At 34.0% G+C, this 26,100-nt stretch overlaps 1 protein-coding gene and 1 long non-coding RNA gene across 2 annotated transcripts; both read left to right on the forward strand.

The window, feature by feature from the left end:
* Window positions 1–343: 343 nt before the first annotated feature.
* LOC113760729 lies at window positions 344–1,629 on the forward strand. The gene is made up of 3 exons (XR_003467097.1): window positions 344–407; window positions 682–802; window positions 1,516–1,629. It is a non-coding gene; the product is annotated as an uncharacterized LOC113760729 (long non-coding RNA).
* A 14,238-nt stretch (window positions 1,630–15,867) lies between these two features.
* On the forward strand, window positions 15,868–23,469 carry LOC113761525 (cycloartenol-C-24-methyltransferase). Its single transcript, XM_027304547.1, has 14 exons — window positions 15,868–16,061; window positions 16,189–16,300; window positions 17,920–17,986; window positions 18,742–18,815; window positions 18,908–18,992; window positions 19,101–19,156; window positions 19,668–19,722; window positions 19,974–20,021; window positions 20,113–20,196; window positions 20,380–20,496; window positions 20,598–20,681; window positions 20,780–20,905; window positions 21,040–21,137; window positions 23,083–23,469. The coding sequence occupies exons 2-14, from the start codon at window positions 16,218–16,220 to the stop codon at window positions 23,144–23,146; spliced, it is 1,041 nt and encodes a 346-aa protein (XP_027160348.1). The 5' UTR covers window positions 15,868–16,061; window positions 16,189–16,217; the 3' UTR covers window positions 23,147–23,469.
* Window positions 23,470–26,100: the final 2,631 nt, after the last annotated feature.

Below are 26,100 nucleotides of genomic sequence, written 5' to 3' on the forward strand. Positions count from 1 at the left end.
TTTGCATAGTTTTACGTTGACTGATAGGATTCTTCTGCATGCTATTTAGATTGCCAACTCTGTTCAGCGGTTCAGTTGCGGTATTCCTCTGTCAACAACTTTTTCCCCCAAATTTTGGCTGGTATTTTGATTCACAAAGATCGTATTCTATCTCATCTCTCAATCATGTGATTATTGCAAAAAAGACATTTTTGCAGATTTGATCGATTTTCCAGTTATGATGACAGATAGGCTTCTTAGCAATTTATGTCTTTACGTTTTGGGAAAATATAGAATCAGAAAGGGAACAGACATATTTATCACTCCTTATTTTGTCTTGCAATCTGAGCTCTTACTATTGGAAGGAAATAGGAGCAGCAAAAAATCCCACCTTGCTCTTCGCTGCTTTTTCTCTGGTGCCTTCTTGGGTAAGACAGATTTTTTCTTTACTTTTTGTTAATTTCTTTACATAAAAAATAACAATAGTAGATAAATAAAGAAACTAATGTATACACATTATTGATCATAGTCTCTTTTTGGATTTTATCTTCGTTGACAAGGTTTGTTTCATTTTTTTAAGTTTTTGATTAGATGTTCTTCATTTTGTTATATCTTTTTCTCATCTTTTTTATTAAATGATGTTCTGATGTTTGAGTTTTTTTTTTGGTTGGTGGTGTTTGTTTTGGTTGCAAGCAAATACAGATGTTCAAACAAGTCAAGTATGTGAAATCTCATAGACTAATGACTATCAAGCGTTTGATGAAATGTCTATATGAAACTTGGGATAATTAGTAGAGAAAACGTGGAGAGAAAGATTACACAGGTAAATTCTATTTTGCTCTATATCCTTTTTTTCTTCTACGGCCAATTCTTTTTGTGTTTTCTAGGGCACTTTATCTTTCCTTTTCGACCTTTTTTGGTTCTGATCTTGATCTCATGTTGCTCATTCTATGTTGACGTTCGCTATATTTTTGCTGGTGATAGATGTCATATGGAAGTTTAATTTTGATCTTTCAGTTTGATTTTTGAAAAATTTTGTTCATTCTTTCAACCTTTATATGCCTTTCAAGTTCAATTTGGTCCATGTATACTTTCAACTCTTCATCTTTTCGTTACTTTTCCAGAATCTTTTTTGTGGCTGAGCTAAGATTTCTTAAAAATGACTTTGATGTCTATGCCTTTTGAGGAACATGATTACATAGGCTTATCAGAGGTTCCTGCAATGGAAAGTTCTGAAAAGAATAATGCTCTGCCTTTGGGAGATAAATAAGAAAATAAAATGATGCATTGTCCTGCGTGCTATGGGAGGGGTCTAATTGCTCAGAGATGGGTTTGATACAATGTAAAGTTGTATTCCATACTCTGACTTTGTTGTATCTGTAGGGAGAGTTCATACCATAAACTGAAAGTTACACACTTCATAGTTTAGCTATGTTAGGCCCATCTTGATCGTTAGCAGCTTTCTCTCTGCAATTATTGTTATCGGATATAAGTTTTTCTATTTAGCTGATAGCTTGTCGAAAAATCTCCATGCAGATGCTTAAAATGTAATGGGAAGTGTATGGTGCCTTGAGTAACTTGTGGTTCTTGTGGGCCTATCAAATGTGTGACGTGCATGGGTGGTGGTTCTCTTTTGACTCGCAAAGTGGCTGTTATGAGATGGTATGGCCTATGTTGTTTTGCACAATATATTTGGCATGCCATATCTCTTACAGACTTTAGGACATAACTAAAAGAACATTTTGGATTTAGTTTAAAAGAACATAACTAAATGAACTTGTTATCATGACAGGTAAATTGATTTTGAATCTAGCCTGAAGCATTTTGGGAGAAAAATTGTTAAAATGCTAAAAGAACATAACTAAGTAAAAGTTGGGGTTCAGTTTGTCATTAAAAGTTGGTCCCTATGCACATTCCTCACAGGTAAGGGCCATTTAGTCCATGATCCATTGGACAGTCAGTTCAGGGCCAGATATTGAAGCAGTGCCATCTGATTTCTTTTGAATAATTTTATAACTACTTTTTCAGTTTGTTGGTTCATTCAAGAATGGCAAGTATGTTGGTTCATTCAAGATCATTCAAGAATGGCAAGTCAAGTATTCACAGAATCTTCATTGGACAAACTTAAATGTGCTAGGCTTGAAACCCTCCTTTGAAGTAATTGTCATGGATGGCCAAGTACACCCTGTGGACATGCGTACTAGGTCACTTAAGCCTACAACAACTTTGGCTTGTGATTTATGCGTTTGGATGCTATGTTGAGATCCCTACCAAAGCTAAAAGAGCTTTAGTGAACCCGACCAGAAAATGTGAAATCACTCTGTCCACAAGATTTATTGTTTCAGTTTTGTTGTTTCTTGCATGGCATTCCTTCAAGTTATGTTGTTTGCCTATTTCAATCTGCCTCATAGTTGTGCCATGATGGAGAAATAAAGGAAAACATAATTGTTTTAAGTACCGATTATGCATTTTGTCTGTGTTTTTGGCTGTCCAGGAACACTTTCAACTCGGAAAGTGAGTGCAACAAGTAGAGCTGCTACAGTTCCTAATGTTTTGTTTTCCACAGAGTGCAAGGCATCCAGTTGTGCAATACCCAAGCCTACCAATGCACTCCTGCTTTTTTTGCCGATTCATTCTTCCTCAACAAGTTTTCCTCTGAAGTAACTGCAGAAAGGGCTTCGGTCCCTCATACTGCAAGGGTTATAGTGAGAGACATATCATCTCTATTGTCCCAGTCACTCGTGTGACTATGGCCCATCATAATTGCTCTTTCAGTTTCTATATTATCAGAAACGGTAGAGAAGTTTATCTCAAGGACTATCCGGCTAGGTTCTGTTGGGGCCTGTGCCCATGCTTTGAGTGGTTGAAATCAGAAGTTGCTGTTGTTACTCCTGAGGTCCTTCACTTGCTAGATTGAAATGATTTCCAGAAGACAGATATTTTAGTTTTTGCTCGAAATTGGGAAGATAGAATCAGTTCAAACATGTTAATGGGTTATGCGTTGAGTGAATGAGCTATTGTACGAATCAAGATTTTTTTGTGCTCATGCAAAAATAGAAGTTAAGCTGGTAACTACAACCAGAAATGCTAGCACATATAAAATGGTGCAAGTATTGCAATGAGTAAATGGTCCAATGAGGATGGTTTACATTCTGTATGCTGTCAACTATATTCTCTGCACAACAATTTCATCGTTAGACGTTCTATTCAACTTAAATGAATCATCATCTAATCAGATTAGTATTTTTTAAGGTTCCAAACGAGTAGTTTAATTTTTTATTTTTAAAATTTATGATATGCATCTCCATACATCTATATAGGAAAACCAAATACCTCTCCTGCATATTTAGCCCAACACATTGGGCATTGGCTGTGCGTTGCACAGCCGAAAAAGTTTCTAGTATATATACACACAGATAATCAATTAGTCTCTTTCCAAATCATTTATGAAATGATAATATCCCAACCTCTTAATCCTAAGTTCTTTAAACTAACTAACTATATATATATATGTATTTTGCTCTTCACCACAACTGTGTGATATTGCAGGGGATGGATTTTCATATTTTCGTGTTATTTGAGCAGGCATGCTCCATATAAACTACAAGCTATTGAAGGCTTTTTGTCCTTTGAGAATCATTTCACTTTTTTTTCATTATCTTTGTCAAATTTATCTTGTAGCTCTTATTCATTTGCACGGCCTTGTATTCTGTTAACTTTACTAACGGTATCATCAATTAGACTTAAGTGAGACACATTTGAGAGATTAGCATGTAACATGTCCAAAATTAAAATTTCAAGTGTAAAATGAAAACGGTGCACAAGTTCGAGGATACAAAATGAAATTGATCTTGAATTTAAGGCACGTCACCTTCTTGCCTAACTTTCCCAGCTATGATGTTATTTTTGGTCAATTTTTCGCCTGTTCATTGTTTTTGGATTCATTGAATGTAATGTTTTGATATAACCAAAAACAGAAGAAATGAAAAGCATACAAAAAATCTTCTACCTGCCGCACAACCCATGGAGGTTTATGGACCTGTAGATAATTACATCATAAATTGTGTTGTCAATTAGATGTAAATCCTATCCTACCCTAATTCTAATCCTTTTTTTTTTTTTTGAAAAAACCCTAATGCTAATCTTAATGCTAATCCTTCTATCCTATTCTACCCTTAAGACCTAAAAAGGGAGAGTTCAAATTATAGGAACCGTGCCTACTGGTCCCCTGTCAACACCGCTGGTTGGTGGGCTATATGTAATTTTAGTTGGGCTTCAGGTAAAGAGATGCATATTTTGCTGGGATAATTTCAGAAACCTTCCCTGAGTTTCTAACAATTTCACTGAGCTCCCCAAAATTTGAAAAATTACACATACCTTCCTTAATTTAATAGTTTTAGTAATAAAATCTTAAAATAATATTGAGTTGGTCAAATTTTTAAATGAATACCCAAAAATGCCCTTGTGTAATGAGTTTTTATTTACTTTTCGATACAATTATAAGATTATCTAGTATAATTATAAGAAAATGTGTCAAAATTTCCATGTCAATACCTACTATTTGATAAACAACTATAATAATAATAATTTTATCATTATGATAGAATACTTTTGATGGTATTTTATTATGAATTTAAATTTATAAGATAGAAAAGAAAATGTTGAAATAATTCATTTAGAGTTTATGATTTTTTGAATAGTGAGATTATCATAATTTAGTAGTAATTTTGAGCCATTTTCTTTTGATTTATTGTTAATTTTAATACCAAAAAATAGAAAACAAATATCAACAAAAAAATTGAATTGCATATAAAGTTAATTCATTAAAAATCACTAGTTTGATTGGTTACAATAGAAACTAGGGATAATAGTGATAGTTATATAGTTTTATTGGTAAAAAATTAAAAAAAGGAATAAGAAGAAAAAAAAGAATAAAAAATTATTTTTAAAAGTCATTCTAAGTATAAACATATCAGGAATTTCATTAAATATTTAAGCGTAGTATTATCATTTTAAATAACGAAGGAGGTATGTATAATTTTTAAAACCTTGAGGGAGCTAAATGAAATTGTTAAAAACCTCAAGGGAGGTTTCTGAAATTATCCCTATTTTGCTTCTGGACCTGGTAGCAAATGGTGGCGCGGACCAACTAAAGTGGTGAATAAACTATGAATGATTGTTACCTAAGATACTAAATACGTCACCTATGAATGATTGTTATGCTTTAGTAATAACTGTTTGTGAAATTTCTCTTTTCCATTTGTTGTCTGAAATCTCATGCGATTCGATGTTTACTGTTTCGTGTATAAACCAATGATGAGATATTATAGGAATATTCATAAATAGAACCCAGGTTAACTAAATTCTCGAAGTTTTAAAGAATCAAACTTTTCAATATTTCGTGTATAAACCGATGATATTAAAAATGGTTCACTTGACTCATTAAAAGATATAACAATTGATTGAGTAAATTTTTGGTGAGATCCGTGGGGCCCAATGGGTACTCTAGCATTTTTCAAAAATTTTCATCAATTAGTGGGTATGAATGAGATTAGCCATGTTTCAAGATCAACATCAAAATTAGAATACCCACCTTGTCCAAAAACAAACCCTTTACGCATGGGTAGCTTATTAAGACTTGCGACAGATTGCCAAATCTGATATCCATTAAATAAATGTATTAAAATGAGTCAACCCATTTATACCCATTGTATTTAAGGGGGTATGATTATACTCAATTACCTCTTTATGACTCATTTGAAATTTTACTTGTTCTTTTTTTTCGAATGTTGTTGATAAGAAATAATGACATTTTATTGTTATTGAATTGATGAGAAATCAAACTTATTCACTTCACATCTATCAAAAATTAAATTTAAATGTAAAATTATTTTTAAATGAGTATAAATGGATAATACAAGTCAACCCATTACTCACCAATTAAAAGAATTTAATTAAGTTACACATTTAAACTCATTTAAAGTTCATTACATACCTAAACCCATTTATTAATGGGTGAATGTAGACAGATGAAAATAGTTGGATTGTAATTGATACCTATGATGATATCACGATGCTACCTTAACATGGATTTCTAATTTTAGTTTTTTGAAAAAATAAAATTTTATCAAAAAATTTTAGGGTTAATTAATATAGTTCTTATTCTCTATCGTTTGGAAAAAAAATTAATATAGTTCTGACATCTAAATAGCTTATTAGATATGAAATAGATGTACTTGCAAATTCTCGTTGTACACCTGTTTGAAGGATCTAATGTCTAATCAATACACAAGATAAAAATTTTTTGCCTTTAGTATTCACGTGGTCTCTATATCCGCACGTTCACAATCAGTTGCTTTAGGAACTAACTTTACAAATAGGGTTAAACGAACTAAACCCTCTCAACTTTACCTTTAGTTGCCCTTTGCTTCTCGGTCTAAACTCATTAAATATGTACTTTGTCCTAGATCTATTTGATGTTTTAAGTCAAAGGTGTTCTTACTATTTTATTTTGTTTCTTTTTTAATTTATTCATTCCCTTATTTTTTCTTTTCTATTTTTTCTTCTTTTACTTCTTTTACTTCTCCTATATTGCAATTTCTTATTGGTATTACTAATTTGTGTGCTTATTATAATATTGTAATTATCTTTTACTCATAACTTAATTCTCATTTTATATGTTTACACTGTTAGAAAATTCAAACAAACTATGTAGCATAAAAAACTAATATATGCCTGTCATAATCAAAAGCCTATTTAAAAACATATTAGCAAACGAGAAATTTAAATTACTTAATATTAAAAGTACTATCCCCAAATAATAAAGTGACTAATATATTTGTTTACTTTTTTTATATATAATTAGCAAATCATTATGTTATTACAATTCGAATTTGTTACTATTATTATTAAAAATTAATTTATTCTAGACTCTAGACGAATTGATTTAACTAATATATGAAATAGTTTATGCCTATAGATAACATATATTTTGTTATAGCATAGACTTTATGGTAATTAATACTTCTAATAATAAAAAGTTAAAAAGATAGAAATAAATAAAGAATAAGTTCTAAAAGACTAAAATTAATATATGGATAATAATAATAATAATAATAATAATAATAATAATAATAATAAAGAGAATAGAGTAGTTGATCATATCAGAGAAGGAAGAAATTTTTAAAATATGTATAAAGAAAAATGACAAGTAGAAAAGAAGTAAAAAGGAGAAAAAGAAATAAAATAATAATTAATATTGAAGGGGTATTTTTATTCTAAAACATAGAATATGAGGGCAAAATGCTTATTTATTGAGTTGATAGAGATAAAAAGCAATTGAGAATAAAGTGTAGGGAAATTTAATGCTTTTAACTCTTACTAATAATGAAGATGAAATACTTGAGGAATTAACAAAATTGGTAAGTCTTTAGGATTGAATGAAGTAACCTTTATGGAGCTATGTTTGCAAGTAGTTTGCATTAAACACTATCTAATAACTAATATGGAAGATAAAATTCTTGAAAAGTTAGGACAATAGGCTAGCCATTAAAATATAATGAACTCCCAAATTCCACCAGTCAATTGCGCAAATGTCATGACAAAAAAAATTTCCGCAAATGTTATGTGGGTGTCAAGCCCTTCAATAATCAAAGGAACTAGCGACAGGGATAAGCAAAAAAGGGGGAAGGGACAGAGAGGAAATGACAAGGGAAGATAGAGAATTGAGAGAGGGAAAGAACAGAATCAATGAGTTTGTTATTTTTTGATTGCCCATCCATTACACACTTAAGCCTTTTTACAATTGAAGAATGATCAGAAGTTATTTCACTACTACTGATAACTAAATGGATGAGTGAGCGGAATGGAATGACCGAATTTGGTTAACATGTCTATGACCACCAGAATGGTATCAAATCCTTTTGAGGGATGTAACCTCTCTATAAAATCCATGGTGATGTGTGACCAGGCTTGAGTTGGAATAGGTAGAGGTTGCAGAAGTCCTGGATAGGAAAGATGCTCATTCTTATTTCTTTGGCATATGTCACACTCCTGTATGAATTGAATGATTTCTTTCTTCATCCCTGGCCAGTAAAATATACTCTTGATCCTTTGTGTACAGGCTCTCTGTCCAGAATATCCCCAAATAGAAGATTCATGTAAGGCCTTGATTATCTTCTGCTTTATTCTTTGGTTGCTCCCTACATATAACTTCCCTTTATACTTGAGTAACCCCTGATTCAATTGAGAGTCAGAATTCTGGGGTGTAGGGTCTAGAATTAGCTGACTCATCAAGTCTTGACACTGCTTATCCTCATAGTAGCTATCTTATAATTCTTGCATCCAAATAGGTTGCACACTTGACAATGCCATCAATTGTGGTTGTTGTCCAGGCTGAGGCTCTGCAACACTTCTTCTAGATAATACATCAGATACTGTATTTTTAGAGCCTTTCTTATACTAAATTTCATAATCCAAGCCAAGTAACTTTTGTCAACCACTTATACTGGATAGTAGTATTTAACCTTTGCTCCACCAAAAATTTTAATGACTTGTGATCTGTCTTGATAGTGAAGTGGTTCCCCACTAAATAATGCTTCCATTTGGTTACTACAAAAACCAGTGCCATCGTTCTATTTCATAGACAAACAGTCCCATATTTTTGGGGGAGAATGCCTTGCTAATGAAGGCTATAGGGTGGCCTTCTTGTAACAATACTACTCCCATACCTTGACCACTGGCATCTGTTTCTAGTTTCTACCATAAATGGCATCTCAAAGTTTGGTAGCCTCAACACTGGTGCACTACTTATGGATTGTTTGAGTAGATCAAAAGCTTGTTGAGACTCTGTGCTCCAATTATAGGCATCCTTTTTACTTAATGCAATCAGTGGTTTACTGATTGCTCCCTAACCTTGTATGAAATGTCTATAATACCCCGTGAGTCCCAAAAATCTTCTGAGACCCTTCACAGTTTTAGGAGTAGGCCAAGTGAGTATATAGTCTACTTTGTTCATATCCATACTGACACCTTCACTGGATACTACATGATCCAAATATTCCACCCTAGTCTGAGCAAAGGAGCAATTAGAAAGCTTAGCATATAATTAGTTTTGCTTAAGCACTTCCAACACTTGTTTTAGATGCTTTTCATGAAGATTCATGCTAGTACTGTAGATCAAAATATCATCAAAGAAGACTAAAACAAACTTCCTCAGAAAGGGCTCAAATACTTGGTTCATTAGTGCTTGAAATGTTGCAGGAGCATTGGTTAATCCAAATGACATCACTAAAAACTCATGATGGCCCTGATGAGTCTGGAAAGCAGTCTTATGTGTATTCTCCAATTTCATCCTGATCTAGTGGTATCCTGATCTAAGATCAATCTTGGTAAAGAACTTAGCACCATATAGTTCATCCAATAGCTCATCCATGTTTGGTTTGGGATATCTGTCTTTCACTGTTAGGTCATTGAGATGTCTGTAGTCCACCCAAAAACACCATGGCCTTGTTTGACAGACAAGTTTTTGCCAAATTTGTCTGCTACAAGTTTTTTAAAAACTTTAGCTACAGTAATTTCAAAAAATTTCTCAAAGTTTTTAAACTATACACTTCAAAATATTAAAAAAAACACACTTCAAAAATTTTTTTAAAAAATTTCTACAGTAAGTTACAGTAAAATTTTAGATAAACACCCAAAAAATTCACTTGCCAAACGGGGCCCATGTGTTGTCTTTTTTCTTAACCAGTAACACTGGAGATGCATAAGAGCTGTTGCTTGGCTTGATAATTCCAGATTTCAACATATCAACTATTTGTTTCTCAATTTCTGCCTTCTGAGAGTGAGGATATCTATATGGTTTCAGGGGAATTTGGTGGTCTAAATTTCTGTTTGGAGGCAACTGAGTTGGCTCCTGGAAGATTTCTGGGAACTGATTCAGCACTGCAGTGATTGTTTCTGGTATTCCTTGGTCTTCTGCAATTATTTTGTTAGTCTGTATTGAAGTAGCACAGCACCTTCTTTTGGCCTACAGGAACCTTCTGAGGTCCTTCCTCCTGACCAAATCCATGGTTGCTTCATTTACTGCTCCATGTAAGATGACAACTTTTCCTTGATGGAACATAGAAATCTTCAACTGGTGAAAGTTAAAGGTGATTGGACTGTAATTGCTCATCCAATCTACCACTAAAATGATATCCCAATCCCCCAACTTTATGATCCCGAGATCAAAACAAAACTTGTATTCGTGAATACTCTAGGAAACCTTTGGACACTGTGTACAACTGGTCACCAAACTCCCATCTCCAATGGTGACAGTAAAAGGTTTGACATATTCATGAGGAATGGCATGTTCAGAGACAAGCTTGTGGTGAATATAGTTGTCACTGCTGCCAGTATCCACCAGTATCTTAACAATTCTTTCTACCAGCTTTCCTTGCAATAAGATAGTATTCCTTCTAAGGGAGTTAGAGAAGGCATTCAAGGATACTTCCATTGATTCTCTTGGATGGCCAGATAATTCATCTTGCTCTCTCGAGGCATCTTGAAACTTTGCATCTTCATCCTTCTCGTATAACATGAAATTTAGGTGCTTCATTTTACACTGATGTCCCTGGCCAAATTTCTCACCACATTTGAAGCATAAACCATTGTTTCTTCTAAACTGTACTTCTTGGGGAGATAACTTTTTAACCTCCAGATTCATAGTTGCCTATCTAGGGGTGCTGCCACGGGATAGCTTGTAGTTACTGACCTCTGCATTAGCAGGAGTGGGGTGTCTAAACATCCCAAATCTTGGCTCAGCCACTATTCTACTACCATTCTTCACGGTTTTCCCTTGTAGTTTAAGTGCTTGCTCTTGTAAATGAGCTACTTCCACAACCTCAGAGAGAGTGCCTAGTTTAAGCATTTTTACGATAGTCTTGATTTCCTTTTTGAGACCACTTGTAAAACTGGAAATAAAATAGTCTTCACTCAAATGGGGATTCCGGATTAGCATCAATGTCTTTAGTTCCTCAAACTTCTCCCGATAAACTTCTACAGTAATATCCTGATATAGTTTATTAAACTTCTCCACTATATCCCTACCGTAAGTGCCCTTGAACCTTTGACACAACAATTCTTCGAATTCCCCCTTGTCAACTTAGGTCTTTCAAGTTTAATGTCTTGAAACCAATTATCAGCTTTTCCATCAAGAAACATCTCAATTATTAACAATTTATGGTTCTCAGGTACCTTGTTTAGTAAGAAGTATTTATTGAACTTCCTAGTCCATTCCCTGGGATTCTCCCTACTGAACATATTGAGCTTAATCTTAGGCAAAATATAACTAGAAATCTTACCCATTGGCTCGCAGCTTTTTGCTTCTTCTTCCACTCCTGTATTCAATCTCTGATGGATAGGAGGATTAGGTAGCAGGGGCGTACGATCCCTTCCACCCCTTTCTTCTTTAGTTGGATTTCTCTCTTTGCTCATCCATGCTTTCATCATTGAGCTCAGTGCTTCAAATTGTTGATCCATCCCTAGGACGATCGAATCCAGCCTTTTATCCTTTCCGGCCAGTTCTTCCTTCATTTGCGACTGCTAGGTTCTGACATCTTCCATAACTTCCTGCAACTTGTTTTCTTGCTGTTTGAGATGATCTTCAAGAGTCTTGAAACAAGTACTTTCCGCCATTTGAACTCCACAAGTTGCCGAGGATCAGTCAGTTTTGATACCAATTTGTCAAGCCCTTCAATAATCAAAGGAACCAGTGATACGGATAAGCAAGGGGGGAGGGAATGAGAGGAAATGAGAGGGGAAGAGAGAGAATTGAGAGAAGGAAAGAACAGAATTAATGAGTTTGTTATTTTTTGATTGCCCACCCATTACAAGCTTAAGCCTTTATACAATTGAAGAATGATCAGAAGTTATTTCACTACTACTGATAAATAACTCTTTCTATAGTTATGTTGCAACTAACAAACTAACTTACTACTTAGCTTTTGATATTTACACCAATGCTCCCTGAAAACTTTTGCTTTTTGCAATTAAATCCTTGATCCTGTCAATGGGCTATAGGCTATAGGGAACCACGCTTTTTGTATTTAAGTCAAAAAATTTTAATTTAAGCTGCTCCAATTTTCTACTAAGAAGTCATACAGCTTGGTAGTTCCAACAAAAAGTCGAATTACTATTAAATACTTGTGACATTTCACTGTATATTTAATTAATTATTAATGTTAGTGCTTTGATCACTAACATACAAGAAAAAAGAATTTGCCTTTTCTTTAAGAATTAATTTTTTATAACACTACAATATATACACGATTATACATGAATAAAAGACACATAATCTTAGTTTGAATAAGAGATATAAATTTTGTAAAAGTGTATATGCACTAACAGCATATACAATACTAGATGCATGAAATTTGTTTTTTTTATACATATGTTTATAAAGCACTTACCTAAGTTTCAATTTTTGCTAATAGGATTATACAAAAATATCAATTGAAAGAATAAATTCAATTGAAAATTTGTTGTTCATCTATCATTATATACAACACTAATAAAGATAAAGTATAAAGTAAGAGGTATATAAAATGACATCGATTCATCATCTGTAACATCTGCCTATTCTGTGATTTCAACCAACCCACTTATTGAGTAACTCTTAGGTAAAGTAATAAAAAGAATCGGCTCATGTACCTACATTAAAAAATGAAACTCTTTTTGAATTATTATAAAATAAAATTCAAATTCAAATTTATATATATGTCACCCATTCAAGCCAATACCATATATACTACTTAAAAGAAAATACTTTTAGGTTGTTTTATGTGGTCGCTGGACAAAACTTAAAAAAGAAAGCCAAAAAATTGCATATCGGCTACAAATGAAAAGAACAAATGATAGAAAAAATTTATTTGGATAAAAATTTATTTGTTCTTTTTGTTTGGATAAAAAATTTATTTACTAATTTAATATGACTTTAATTTTTTATTACAATAAAATGTTATCATTTGTATTTAAATAATATGTAGGGACTTGAACTTCTACATGCATATGCAAAAATCTAATTTTCATCTAATTTCTAATTAAATCTTTGTTCATAAAACTAACTGGGCGTTTGATAAAACTGAAGTTTGAAATCTAAATTTTGAATCCTTTAAGTTATGGATTAATCATCTATACACTGACAATGTATACACTTTCATCATTGGGTGTATGACATATAACCCAAATTTTGTATATGTGTCATGCATCCAACCGTGATAGTGTATACACTGTCAGTGTATATAAAATTTACTCTTAAGTTATTGCATTATTAAGTACTAAATTAGATGTTCAATTTTTAGTTTTCAAATGCATCTAAACATATTAAGATATGAATCCATTAGATTTAAGTGTTAAATTTGGTTATCAAACAGGGCCTAACATTTACTGCTTTCATTAGTTGCGAAATAATGTAATCAGATTGAAATTCTTAGCTCTTCTATTTATCTTTACATTCCACTTAGTTAATTTATCCTTGGATAATACTTATGAGTCATGGCATTCAGTATTTTATTTTTATTTTTGTTGGGGCTGGTATTTTTGGTGAGTTTCCAAAAAATCTCCCATTATCGGCCATTTTATGATGACCAAATTTGCAAAAGGGACTTTCCTTGTAATTTTGAAAGAATTTTCTACCTTGCACGTGAATTGCATTCTTATATTTTTGTTCCACAAGCAATGGGTTTCACCCATTCACTTTTAGCCTGTGTTTTTAAATTCACACCTAACATTGAGTCGATGAGATCATGAGTCAATGGGTTCGATCGATTATTTAATCGGATGATTTTATATCGACATCATACATTTATTTAAGTTATTTATAAAAATAAAACAAAATATAAAATTACCCTTAACTTGACATATTTGATGAGTTTATAGCTAATACAAAGAATTGATTTGCAAAAATTCTACAATTTAGGGGCTGGAAATATAATTTGAAAATATTTATGGTCCAATTAATAATTTCTTGAAATAGTTATGGGTCAAAATAAAATATGCAAAAATTACCGGGACATTCATGTTCTTTTTTTTTCTTTTTATTTGGATAATTAATTATTTATTAAATTTAATATGTCTTTTATTTTTTATTTGGCTACTGGTTGATTATATGATAGAGAATGAAATCAAATCAAAATGAAAAAAAAAATCAGCACCAAATAAAAGCAAAGAACAACATGGTTCTCTTCTTGTGATCAGCAGTGAAAATCACTAGCATTTGGGTCAGTGGCCACCACTAATGCATTAAGGCTTGGTGAATTTGCCACAATTAAATGTGGCCTTGCTTAAAAAATTCAGGCAGGTGCGTAGTGCACTCGTCTGATCCGATGGTGGTTCAGTCCCCTTCAAATTAACCGGGAATCTTTTCAGGTCCTCTCCCTTTCCAGAGCGTAGGAAGCTATTGTATCGACCAAAAAAAAAAAAAAAAAAGGATCAGCAGCGAAGCTTGTTTGGAGCAGCCAAGGGGTTCGTTTGGAGCACTCAATGAAAAAGGAAGAAAGGAGAAGAAAACAACACTCAAAGAAGCAAAAACGGAAAAACTTTTGGCTGCCACTCTCTATCTGCCCCACCAAGTACTATTGCCATTTTTATATTGGCAATCGAAAATATTAACTTTCCCCCGTAGTAGCCAGGACCCAAAATATTCGCCCAAATCCACAATGCATTTAATGCTAAATTTCCCTTTGGTACTGTGCACGTGCCATTACCTAGCTCTCGACTCCATTTACTGACGTGGAAATCATGAATATTAGTCACAGGGCAGTCAGTAAAAGATTCCAACATTCTTGAACTTTCTGTGAAAATTACAAAATGTGCCCTCCTATTTTGTGCAAATGCTTTTTCAGCCCCTGGTAATTGGAATAAATCAATTTTGTTTCTAACATGTTTAAGCTCCGTGCCAAAATTTGAAATCGTGTTTTTGCTTTGTTTGCTATGGAATGTTAAAGCGAATGTTACCGGCACATATAATCAATGAAATCCCTTCCTTAAATTCTTCAAAATTTTTCATACCTATGTAATAGTGATGTTGAACTATCAAAATTATTCTCTTAAAACTAATTTTTTATTTTATATAAAAGTTTTTTCTTTATGAAATAAGTACCATCTTTGTATTGCTTTCTTCCACTGATGTATTATTATGTCGATTCTCAATTATACACAAACTTCTATCAAATCAAAAAGACGATCCTTGCTTCACAAGAAAAATGTCGCAAGAATTAGTTCCAAGTTCTGCTTAAAGTAAAATGAGCTTGATAAAAAAAAAAAATTTTCACAGTTTGGAAATTATGTATATTTAAGATAAGAAGGACATTTTCGTGGCAATGATATGATCGAGCTTTATCATTTAAAAAATATATATAATTAAACACCGAATTTGACATAACATAAATACAATCATGCCATTACTATGTTCATTCAACTTTTAGATCAATGTCATTCGTGTAAACTTTAATACTACTAAGTAGTAGAAGTTTTGTTTTCTAAATTTTAGTACTAGTATTAGATTGAGAGGTTCCAATCTGACTCCCTAACATATACATTACAACTTTTCAGCTGATTTAATCTAAACCTAATAAAATTGAAAAATTCTATGATCCCCTTTTTGATAAAAACAAAAGTCATCCAAAGCTTAAATCCCACTAGTTCAACTCCACAATTTCCCTAAATCAAAATAGCTTCTAGAAATGTGAAGTGCCGTGGTCCAATGTCCAATTGTCCATGGCCATGAGGGCAATTTACCCAAACTTTTTGTTTCTACATTTTTTTTTTGTTTCGTCTCATTCTCTTGGGCCGCTCACGTAGATAACATTTAAAAAACGAGACAAATCTTTGCTGTCTTCCCCGTGTCTTTCTCCTCCTAACTTTTCTCCACTCCCCTCTCACTCACCCAGCTGTATCAGCGCACACTCGCACACTAGTAATTCAGCACACCACTCTTCTTATTAAAATCCCATTCAAGACTCAGGCCTGACCCCCTTTTTCCTCTTTTCCCCGTTCATCTTTGCCGGCTTTCTTTCTCCATTTCACGCTAGATCTCTTTCGACGTAAGTCAAGATTACTGCTGCATTGCTTTGCTTGCCTTGTTTTTTTGTGAAATCTTTACGCCCAATTCTTTTATGGGTTGTTTTTTGGTCTGATTCTTTGTGGGTTTTGTCTGTTTGTCCGTTTTAGATCTTGGGTGGTGAAAGCATCGAGAAAAGATGTCGAAACCAAGTGCATTGGATCTGGCTACTGGGCTCGGTGGACAGATTGCCAAGGATGATGTTGTCTCTGCTGTTGACAAGTATGAACTCGTTTTTACCCATTTCTGGCAGTCCCACTGTTTTTTTTTCTCTCCCTAAGCATGCATGTTATGAATATGAATATGTTGAATTGTTATGGACGGGATTAAGAATTTTCTTGATATATGAATGCTGTGCATGAGATTTAGATATTTTCAGACTGATGATTTTGTGCATAAAATTGGCATGAATTTATCTTTTCCGTAAAACCCCATTGTTTTTCTTTTCCTGATATTGAGTTTGTTACAATTTTTAGTATTCGGATTGATGTTGATGGTAATTTGCTCCCCTCGATAGTTAGTCAACGTCATGCTTTTTAAACCTGAGTGTGAAATTGGGTCATTAGTCCAAATTGATGAGGCTGATGTGGTTATGCTGGCTTCACTGTATACGGTTCTTTGTAACATGAAATGATTACTAGAAGTCAATCTTGGAGTGCGGGTGCTCTTTTTTTTTCTTCTTTTTTTGTTTTAGTAAATGCCTTGCTGTAACCATAATGTTTCTTGATAAAGTAACTTGGTCTATAAAATACTAACATTTAGAATTTTCAAATTTGTGTTTTTTTTGTCGATGATTTGAGATAAATAGTTTCAGGGTAAGACTATTTTGAATTAATTTGTAAGGTACTTAATTTCAAGATTTATCAAATAATTTCGGCCCAGATGTTTTGTGTTGTGACATCATAATTATTACTTGATCTTGAGTGACATCATAGCAATAGCTTGATGTGGAGGTGTCCAGTTGTTGGTTGCAGGTTACAATTCTTTTTTAATAATTCTTGAATTATGACATCATAATTACTCCTTGATGTTTAGTTTCTGCCTCTCTCTCTCTCTCTCTGAGTGCAAATTTTTCTAGTATCAATCTTCTTGCTAACGCATGTTCTGGTTTTCCTTTTGTGAGTAGTTTAAATATCATTACATTTGAGTCCTTAAACCTTGGCCTTGTTCCCAACAGTTTGGGATTACTTAAGCTGATTAATTAAAAGCTGTTGAAGTCCTACTATAAAATGTGAGAAAATATTGTTGGTTTGAAATGCTTTTAAAAGCTAAAAGCTGCTCTCAGAAGCACTTCAGGGGCTGCTTTTCTGAGCAAAATAAGCTAAAAGTAGAAGCCATAATAAGTCAAGAGTACCCAAAAATACCTTTTAGATTTGGAAAAACAATAATCAGCTGATCATGAACTATTGAGAAAAGTTTATTGCCTTTTACCTGAGATTTGCATTTATAACAAAGAACTCACCTGATGTTTACAGATCTAGCCCCTTTAGAAAAGTGGAGGCTTAACAGTTTTAGAAGTTATTTGGAAAACAAAAAATGTTTATACATTTTTAAAAGTTATTTGGGTTTATGAAGTTTCTAATGAATGACATCATGAAGTACTAGGTGAAGACTTTTAAGGTGATTTTCAGTTCTGAGAATATTAAATGAGACTACTGCTTGCTAGCACTTGTATGTTGGTGTTTTTTGGCCTTTGTACTTTTGAAGGGTGGAAGATGGTTTGAGAGCATCATTCTGGCCATTGTTGTTTGACAATTTCACTTGAAACCTTTTGCCTTCTCTATTGTTTAGGTGAATTTCTGATCTTTTTTTTTCCCTTTCTTGTAATGATAATGAACAAGGTATGAGAAATATCATGGTTACTATGGAGGTGATGAGGAAGAGAGGAAAGCTAACTACAGTGACATGGTGAGAGGGCTTTGTTATAATGGATCTGTTTACTTATGTTGATGTCTAAGTCACGTCTAAGTGGCAGATTTAAACATTTGCTTGTGTGGTTAATTTAACAGTCATTCTTAGACTGTTTTGTATGTGTGTTCAGTGGATAATTTGCAACTGCAATGATTTGACAAAAGAAAAGGATAAGCTGGAAGAATATCTATTAAATCTGGGGCATGCAAAGTATTCATAGTATACTGGTCCCAAAAGTGACCACAAATCATCACATTGAATGTCCCTGAGCCTTCGGAAGTATGACATTTTCCTGTATCCAAGCCTCTTTCTTTGATAATTTTCCACCTGCTATTAGATCGGCATTTATCAGGTTACCTCTCAGCCCCTAGGATACATGGTTTGATTTAGAGACTAGATCATCAAATTTGGTGCAAGCAAAGCCTGCTTGTTGCAATTTTCTGATGATTTTGAGCATTCCTTACCTGCCTACTACGAACAAAATGCATGTCATTGTTTTGGTTGGCCAACTTTAGAATTTCCAATGTGATTCAGTTTGAATTTTAAGCTGCAGATAGGAAGTGCTGACTGGGATTACATACGGTCATATAGCAAGCAGTGTAGCTTATAAGTTAGCAAGCATCTGTGCAATCATTTTTGCTCCCTTGTAGCTCAAGCATTTGAATCCTTTTGTCCGGTCAATGTGGTTATGGGTATGTAATTTGACTGCAAAGACATCATGTTGTTTCATATTATGTGCTTTTGGTTGTCAGGTCAACAAGTACTATGACCTGGTGACTAGCTTCTATGAATATGGCTGGGGAGAATCATTCCACTTTGCAGCAAGGTGGACAGTTACATTTTATTATCTGTCTTATAATTTTCCACTTTGCAACTCTTGGGACCAAAAATTGGTAACTAAATTCCACTTTCCTGCAGATTGAAAGGAGAGTCTCTGAAGGAGAGCATTAAGCGGCATGAGCATTTCCTGGCTCTACAATTAGGGCTGAAACCAGGACAGAAGGTCTCGTTCACTAAATCTTGAGTTATTTTACCACATCAAGGAAAAGGGCTTGTGTTAGTCCTCTAATTATCTCTTCCAGACATCATTAAAGTTCTGACATGATTGTAGGTCTTGGATGTAGGATGTGGAATTGGTGGACCCTTGAGAGAAATTGCTCAGTTCAGGTTGATAAAATTTACCATCAGACTGATCCACGTTATTTGCTTCTCATTGCTTGAACTTTGATTTCTTTTCTTAAAATATTTTTTGCTTATGATATGTCATTTGTCCATCTTCCTATCTTGTGTGCTATTACAGTCACAAGATGCCAATTGTTGGGATGTAAAATATTCAATTCTCAAACTTCCTGTTGTTAGCTGAAATATATATTTTATAATAGGGTATGCCCTTTTCTCTATGATAAAATTGTTTGCTAAATACCTACATATAATTGCTGCATAGATATCACAAAATTGAACATATGGTAAGTTATTAGCCTGACGAGAAAGGCTACTAGCTGTAACAGTACATTGAAATTGATGTCAATACTGAAGGCAAGTGCCAAAACTTAGTAGAATTTCCATTAGGAATCTTTTTCATGTGTATCATCACAATGAGTATCTATCATGTGTGTCCAAGAGTTTGCACATTTATAGCATGTTGGTTCAGAAACTGATTTATGTTGATATCTGGCAGCTTAACTTCAGTTACTGGTCTGAACAACAATGAATATCAGATATCAAGAGGAAAGGTACAACTTATTTTCATTTCTTGTTGTTTAAATATAACAACGGACGCCTAATCACTTTCAATGTCGTTGTGTATTGGTGGCAAAGCATTTAAATTGAAGGACCTGTGTTGACCAATTCATGTGTGAAGTTGAAAGTTTTTTATTAGAAAAGAAGTTGCACAGTTTTTTTTTTTTTTTTGCACTGCTTCCTTTTTCCTGGTTGTCTAGCATGTAAGCTATGCATGTTCCAATGTGTTTATCCTTGACTCTAGGTACTGAACCATGCTGCTGGGGTAGAACGCACTTGTGACTTTGTGAAGGTCAGTAACTTAAGGAGGACAAGTTAACAAGTTATTCTCCGGTTCTGATTTCTGTCCTCTCTAGTTATAGCATTGCTTAATGATGTTGCAGGCTGATTTCATGAAAATGACATTCCCTGACAACCATTTTGATGCAGTATATGCAATAGAAGCTACATGTCATGCACCTGATGTGGTAGGGACATTTCTTCATCCTTGATGTGACATTTTAGACTTCCAAGCTATATTTGGTTTTTGTTTGTTTTTTTACACCAGGTTGTAGAGTCCTCTTCCTTGACTAATTGTAATTATTGATGACTTAAACTCGTCTTTGTGTGTTTGCTTGTCTGCTTACTTATGTTTGTTTTCTGGCCTTAAGGTGGGATGCTACAAAGAGATATATAGGGTACTAATACCTGGTCAATGTTTTGCTGCATATGAATGGTGTATGACAGACTCTTTTGACCCCAATAACAGAGAACATCAAAAAATCAAGGTATTTGAAGCAGCATGGAGATCATCTCCTTAGCATATTTTAGCAGTATATATTTCTTAAATGGATTATTTACATCTAAATACCAAATTTAATGGCTGCAGGCTGAAATAGAGCTTGGCAATGGTCTACCTGACATAAGATTAACAGGACAGTGCCTTGAGGCTGTGAAGAAAGCAGGTTTTGAAGTGAGTAACAAAATTTTGATTATTCTATGGAGTCTTCATGTTCAAGGATGCTTTTAATTTGCCAGTTGATTATTGGAAAACTATTTCTGTTTGTTAAGGTTATTTGGGAGAAAGATCTTGCAGCAGACTCACCGGTTCCTTGGTACTTGCCCCTGGATAAAAGTCACTTCTCCTTGAGCAGTTTCCGACTAACAGCAGTCGGACGTCTTATTACCAAAAACCTAGTAAGATTTTTAAATGCTTTCCATTGATGCTGCTGAAACAACAAGTGAAAGCTCCTTTACTATAGTTTGTGCTACCATTGTACTAATAAGATCTATATTATGCTTTTTGCCACCATTGATCTGTTTTCTTGAAGGTTAAGGCTCTAGAGTATGTAGGACTTGCCCCAAATGGAAGTCAGAGGGTTCAAGATTTCTTAGAGAAAGCTGCAGAAGGGCTTGTTGCTGGTGGAAAGTAAGCCTTTTATCCAAACTTTGACTTCTGTTACTAGTACCTTGGCCTCTTGTCTGAAATAAAATGCTGCACATTAGTTGATATTGCATGATTGCTGTGGATGTTACCAGTGCTGCAAATACCATTCTGCCAGAGTATTGTTTCATTTAAGAGAGTTTCCCAGCAGGAAAGAGAGAGGAATTGATTCCTCTTATGCTCATTCGATTCTGCTCTTGCGCTTGTTGACTCTCAATCCCTTTTCCAGAACTATTTAAAGTGCAATTTTTTAACCACTGGTGAAACATCCATACACATTGTCTCCTCTTTCAGACAATAGATTACTAGTCTGACTTACTCATCAAATGCATAGAATGACAAAAAACGAATATATCAAATATACACCACGGTAACAAATTTTTTGTGTAATCTATTATAGGAGTTCATCTCTGAACTGGAAAAAAAAATCATGCCTAACTTGGTTTTGGGATTAGAAGCAAATAATTTTGATAAGTAAGTTGTGTTAGGCTTGTGGTTTTTCAATTGGGTTCTGTGAAAGCTTTACAATCCAGTGGGCTGCAACTTAAAAGATATGACAATGCAAGTCTTCCTGTTTAGGCGAAAAGATGGTGCCGGAAAGGAAAATTTTTAAGTCTGGTTTGTTCTCATAATGGGGCATACATTTACATCCTTGTTCAGGTTGCACGTGAAAGAAGAAAAAATTTTCCTTCTGTTTTTCTTCCTAAAATGCAGCTTTGTATCTGTTGCATATATGCCCTCATATAGGATTATCCCTGGAAATACCACCATTCATTCATGAAAGGCATCACAAGTGCTATTTGGTTAGATTAGTTTTAGGCTCATAATCTTAGTAATTGCAAGTGCGATCAGAATCATGAATGTCAAAAGAGTCAGAGAAACTAGAAATGCCTGTGACATACCATCTGATTAGCATGAATTACCTAATCAAGTAAAATTGCATGGAGGATTTTGAATCTTGGTTGAGGTCTTTTCCTTTGCGTGGTGGAAGCTTAGTTTGAATTTTAAAAAAGCGAAAAAGAAAGGCTTTTGAAGTTCACCCAAAAACTAGGAAGGAACAATTTTGTGAACTTGACTAGATAAGTATGGAGTATGAAGTTGTGTTATGTGTGTCCTCATTATGAATGGCAGATCTAGGGGCTGGTGGGTAGCCTTTTTACCCATTGAAAATTTTTTCTCTTTTCAATAATAGATCCTCAATGAACTTTGATTCTTCCACATCAAAAAAAATTTTGCAAAATTGAAATCAGCCCTCCCAAGACTTTGTAAGCATCTAGATTTTGCACCACTACCTGTCATAGAGTGGAAGCTTGCTTCTCGCCTTCTACATTCTTCCTTCTTCCCTACCTTGTAATTACTGTTTAAAAGAACTGAAAGGAGAAAATGTCATGGATCCAATGGTTATCCCTAGATTTTCTAGGTTACAGCTATGAACTTTCTCCTTAGAATTGTTTTTGAAATTATAATAAGTAACTTATTAAAGTTTTGAAGCTGTCGATTTAGACTTAGTTGGAAATTTTCATCACAGTATGTTTTGTTTGTTTCACTTGTATTATTTTAACACATGAATTCGTCTTTTTTGTATCCCATAGTCCAATAATCATCTGAAATGGCTCATTTATTTCATCCTGGGTAAGGTACACGTACAAGTGGTGCTTTGCTCATGTTGGTCGGGAAAGAACTGAGAGTGGGAACATGTCAGTGTTAATAAACATTTTTGGGGATGTATGTTATCTCTCATGCTTGTTTCTGATGCATATTTACTTTGTGGTGCTACATTTAGACCTTATTTATATTAGCATGTTGGTTGACTCGAAAGAAAGTGCATACTCAAGGTCTAAAGCATCTTTTCTTGGGGTGTGGTCATGTATTCCGATCTGCTGGCTCCTTCAGGGTCATAACTAATGGTTCTTTGAATTCGCCTCTGCAGGAAAGATATCTTCACACCAATGTATTTCTTCTTGGCTCGGAAGCCCCTTTCAGATGGTCAGTAGTGTGACAGGGATCACTGTTTTGTTTGAAGATCTTGTTCAGTAAAATCATTTAGGTTTGGCTGAGTCTTGTGACTATGCTAATTGTGCGTTATTCTGAAAGATGCTCTGCATTTGAAGTTCTGTTGCTATTTCCTGCATCTTTCAGCAGATTTCTCGCTTTTTCTTTGACTCTCTTCGCCTCAAGTAACCTATATAAGTTTTCTTTCTCTGCAATTTGTTTGGTTGGGAAAAGGGATACTCTTTTAACAGACATACAAGTCAGGGAATGAGGATATCACTCAAACTTAAATCACACCAGTTAATGTAGGCTTGTTTTTTGCTTTTCCTGTCACCAGACCTTTTAAGGTTACTTGTGAATGGCTGATCAGGCAAACTAATCGGTTGCATGTGATATAGAATTTTGTGCTCATCTATATCAAGCAAATTTTCCTCAATAGTGTGACCGCAATTAGGCTGAAAAAAAAGAGCTACATAGTTCTGTACCCAAAAACATTGGCATAGTTATGTACCCAGCTTTCTTCTGCACAATTGTGTGCTGCGTAAAGATATTCAAATGATGGTACAATAGCGTATAAGTTAATTTTTCAGCATGAAGATATTCATGAAAGAAAAATTAATTTTTTTTACACTGACAGTGTATGTACACTAGCAGTCATAGGATCGATAGGATGGGATATTGATGTAATGGCTAAGATTGGCATTTCAAAAATTAGAGGTCTTGCCTCAGCATAGGCTTTCATTGAAGTTTTTGAGAAAGTGGACCTGTAAAAAAAAAAGTGCTAGATGCTCAAGCGGGCATGAATGACTGTGGAAATTGCTCTTAAAAAGCATATAGGAATGAGTTCGAAAAATGGCTTCAATTTGCAGGTATGCATCTGCCATAGTGGACAAACACCAGTTGAACCTTTTGCCTAAATTCTAGAAAGGCAGCAATTTCCGGGATTTTGCACGACTAAGTCACTAAGCAAATGTGTGAATACAGTTTCCTACCTTTCTAGTTGCAAAAATAAAAGAATCTGTCGCAAATATGCCAAAAGACAACTCAACATAGAAATTGCATTAGAAAAACAAGAACGAAAATTTGGTGTGTAATTGATGTAATCCAAATTTGAGTTACCTAACAGAATATCACGTCTATGTTGTAGAGACATACAAGTGATTCATTTAAAGTTACAAAATATTTAAAAAAATATTACACCATTCAGGGACGGTTGATCTGATGATTGTCCTGCTCCGTGTCCTTACATAATATTAATACTTGGAAAAAAGAAATGTATGAATTTGACAATCTTCAACCGAAATGTTCGGGTCCTACAAAAAGTCATCAATACTATATTCTTTATGGAAAAAGATATAATGTATAATTAAAATTAAGTGAATTAAAATAAAGAAGAAGATGCCTCACTTTATGATCACCCTTGTTAGTTTTTCTTTTGAGGTACGAAAGGCTTCAACTATTATTATATATATATATGTGTGTGTGTATTCTTTGTCAGGATTTTAATTTTTGATAAAATCCGGTCAATCAATTAATTTCTCAAAAGTTGAGATAAAAAAAAAAATTTTAACTTAGCCGGACCGGCCAATTTCTACCAGTCGTCATTGATGGATTTTGGTTCAAATAAAAATACTTACCCAACAAATAGGTACGTTGCCTTTGCGCTGGTGGAGCTTGGTGGGTGGGAGGTGAAGGTTTCAAACCTTGCCTTTCACCAATTGCCACAATAAGTGGCTCTTCTAAAAAATCCAGACGGGTGCGTAGTGCACTCGTTTGATCCGATGGTGATTCAGTCCCCACTTGCCCCGTAGGGCCAGTTGGATCTCCTCTTAGATAAATTAGAATAGAGTAAGAATGTAAGATATAGATAAAATGACAAAAAAAAAACAAATATTTACGTTGAATATATCCATCGGTTTGTATTTTCATTTAAAGAAATAAATGCTGACACATAGTTGGAGGGATTTGCCAAATATTAGCTTTGGTACGGTTTGATATTCTTTTCAACTTTGTGGTTGGGATTCTTGGGAAGCAATAATGGGGTCACCAAATGCAGTGCAGGACAACCGCTCCAACCCCCACCCCCCGGGGCGCGGCGGCGAAATTAAAGAACTAACCAAATACTAATAAATTTGAGAAAATAGGTGCCTTCATATTCCTTTTTTTTTAAACCCTTCTGCTTTTCTCCACTTCCTTTCCACCACTAACTGTTACACACAGGATTTGAATCTTGAATATAAGAAGGATTTAAACTTAATAACGAGAAAAACTCTAAGGCCCATCTCCCGCTTTTATAGTTTAACATTGAAAATCTAAAAAATCACTGCCACCTCCTAAGTGGTTACGTGGTGTAATGGTCGATTCTTAATTCTAGAAACTAGGGTTTAATCCATGGTCCCAACATATAAATGAGAAAAAAAAATGTTATACTACACCTAATTATGGGTCGTTCATGAGGTTGATACCCTGTATTGTTGTGGTAGTTTGTTTAACCTTCTTTATCTTTTAATTACAAGGTATCTAATACAGGGTGGTTCTATGTGTAATTTCACTAGATGAACATTCAATGGTACTTTCTATATCAAAGGCTCCTATTAATTTTTTTTCTTTACTATCAAAGAAATAGGAATTGTCATGAGTCACTAATTCTATACCAGTTAAATGAAAACTTTGAACTGGCTCTGTTTGAATTAACTGTTTATAGAGGTGTTGTTAAAATATTTTACTATTGCAGTGTATTTGAAATATTTGATATATTATATAGTTGAGATGTTTTTTGAGTTATTTTTATTTATGTATTACTTTAGTATTGTATTTGAAAAATTTATTTTTGAAAAATGGCCAATCTAAACGGATTAGATTTGGAGTTAGGTGCGATTGCACTTACATTTGTATTATATTTTTGACGACTTAAATCAACCGAGCTGTCTAGGTCATTAATTTGAAATTCAAAATA

This window comes from Coffea eugenioides, chromosome 2 (assembly GCF_003713205.1).
Source record: "Coffea eugenioides isolate CCC68of chromosome 2, Ceug_1.0, whole genome shotgun sequence".
Lineage (NCBI taxonomy): Eukaryota > Viridiplantae > Streptophyta > Magnoliopsida > Gentianales > Rubiaceae > Coffea > Coffea eugenioides.

Bases quoted from the DNA above. Each gene is read 5' to 3' on its own strand.
- LOC113761525 (XM_027304547.1), top strand. From the start codon at position 16,218: ATGTCGAAACCAAGTGCATTGGATCTGGCTACTGGGCTCGGTGGACAG. The intron at 17,987-18,741 runs GTGAGAGGGCTT...TTTGGTTGTCAG, and splicing joins AAGCTAACTACAGTGACATG to GTCAACAAGTACTATGACCT. The intron at 18,816-18,907 runs GTGGACAGTTAC...ACTTTCCTGCAG, and splicing joins TCATTCCACTTTGCAGCAAG to ATTGAAAGGAGAGTCTCTGA.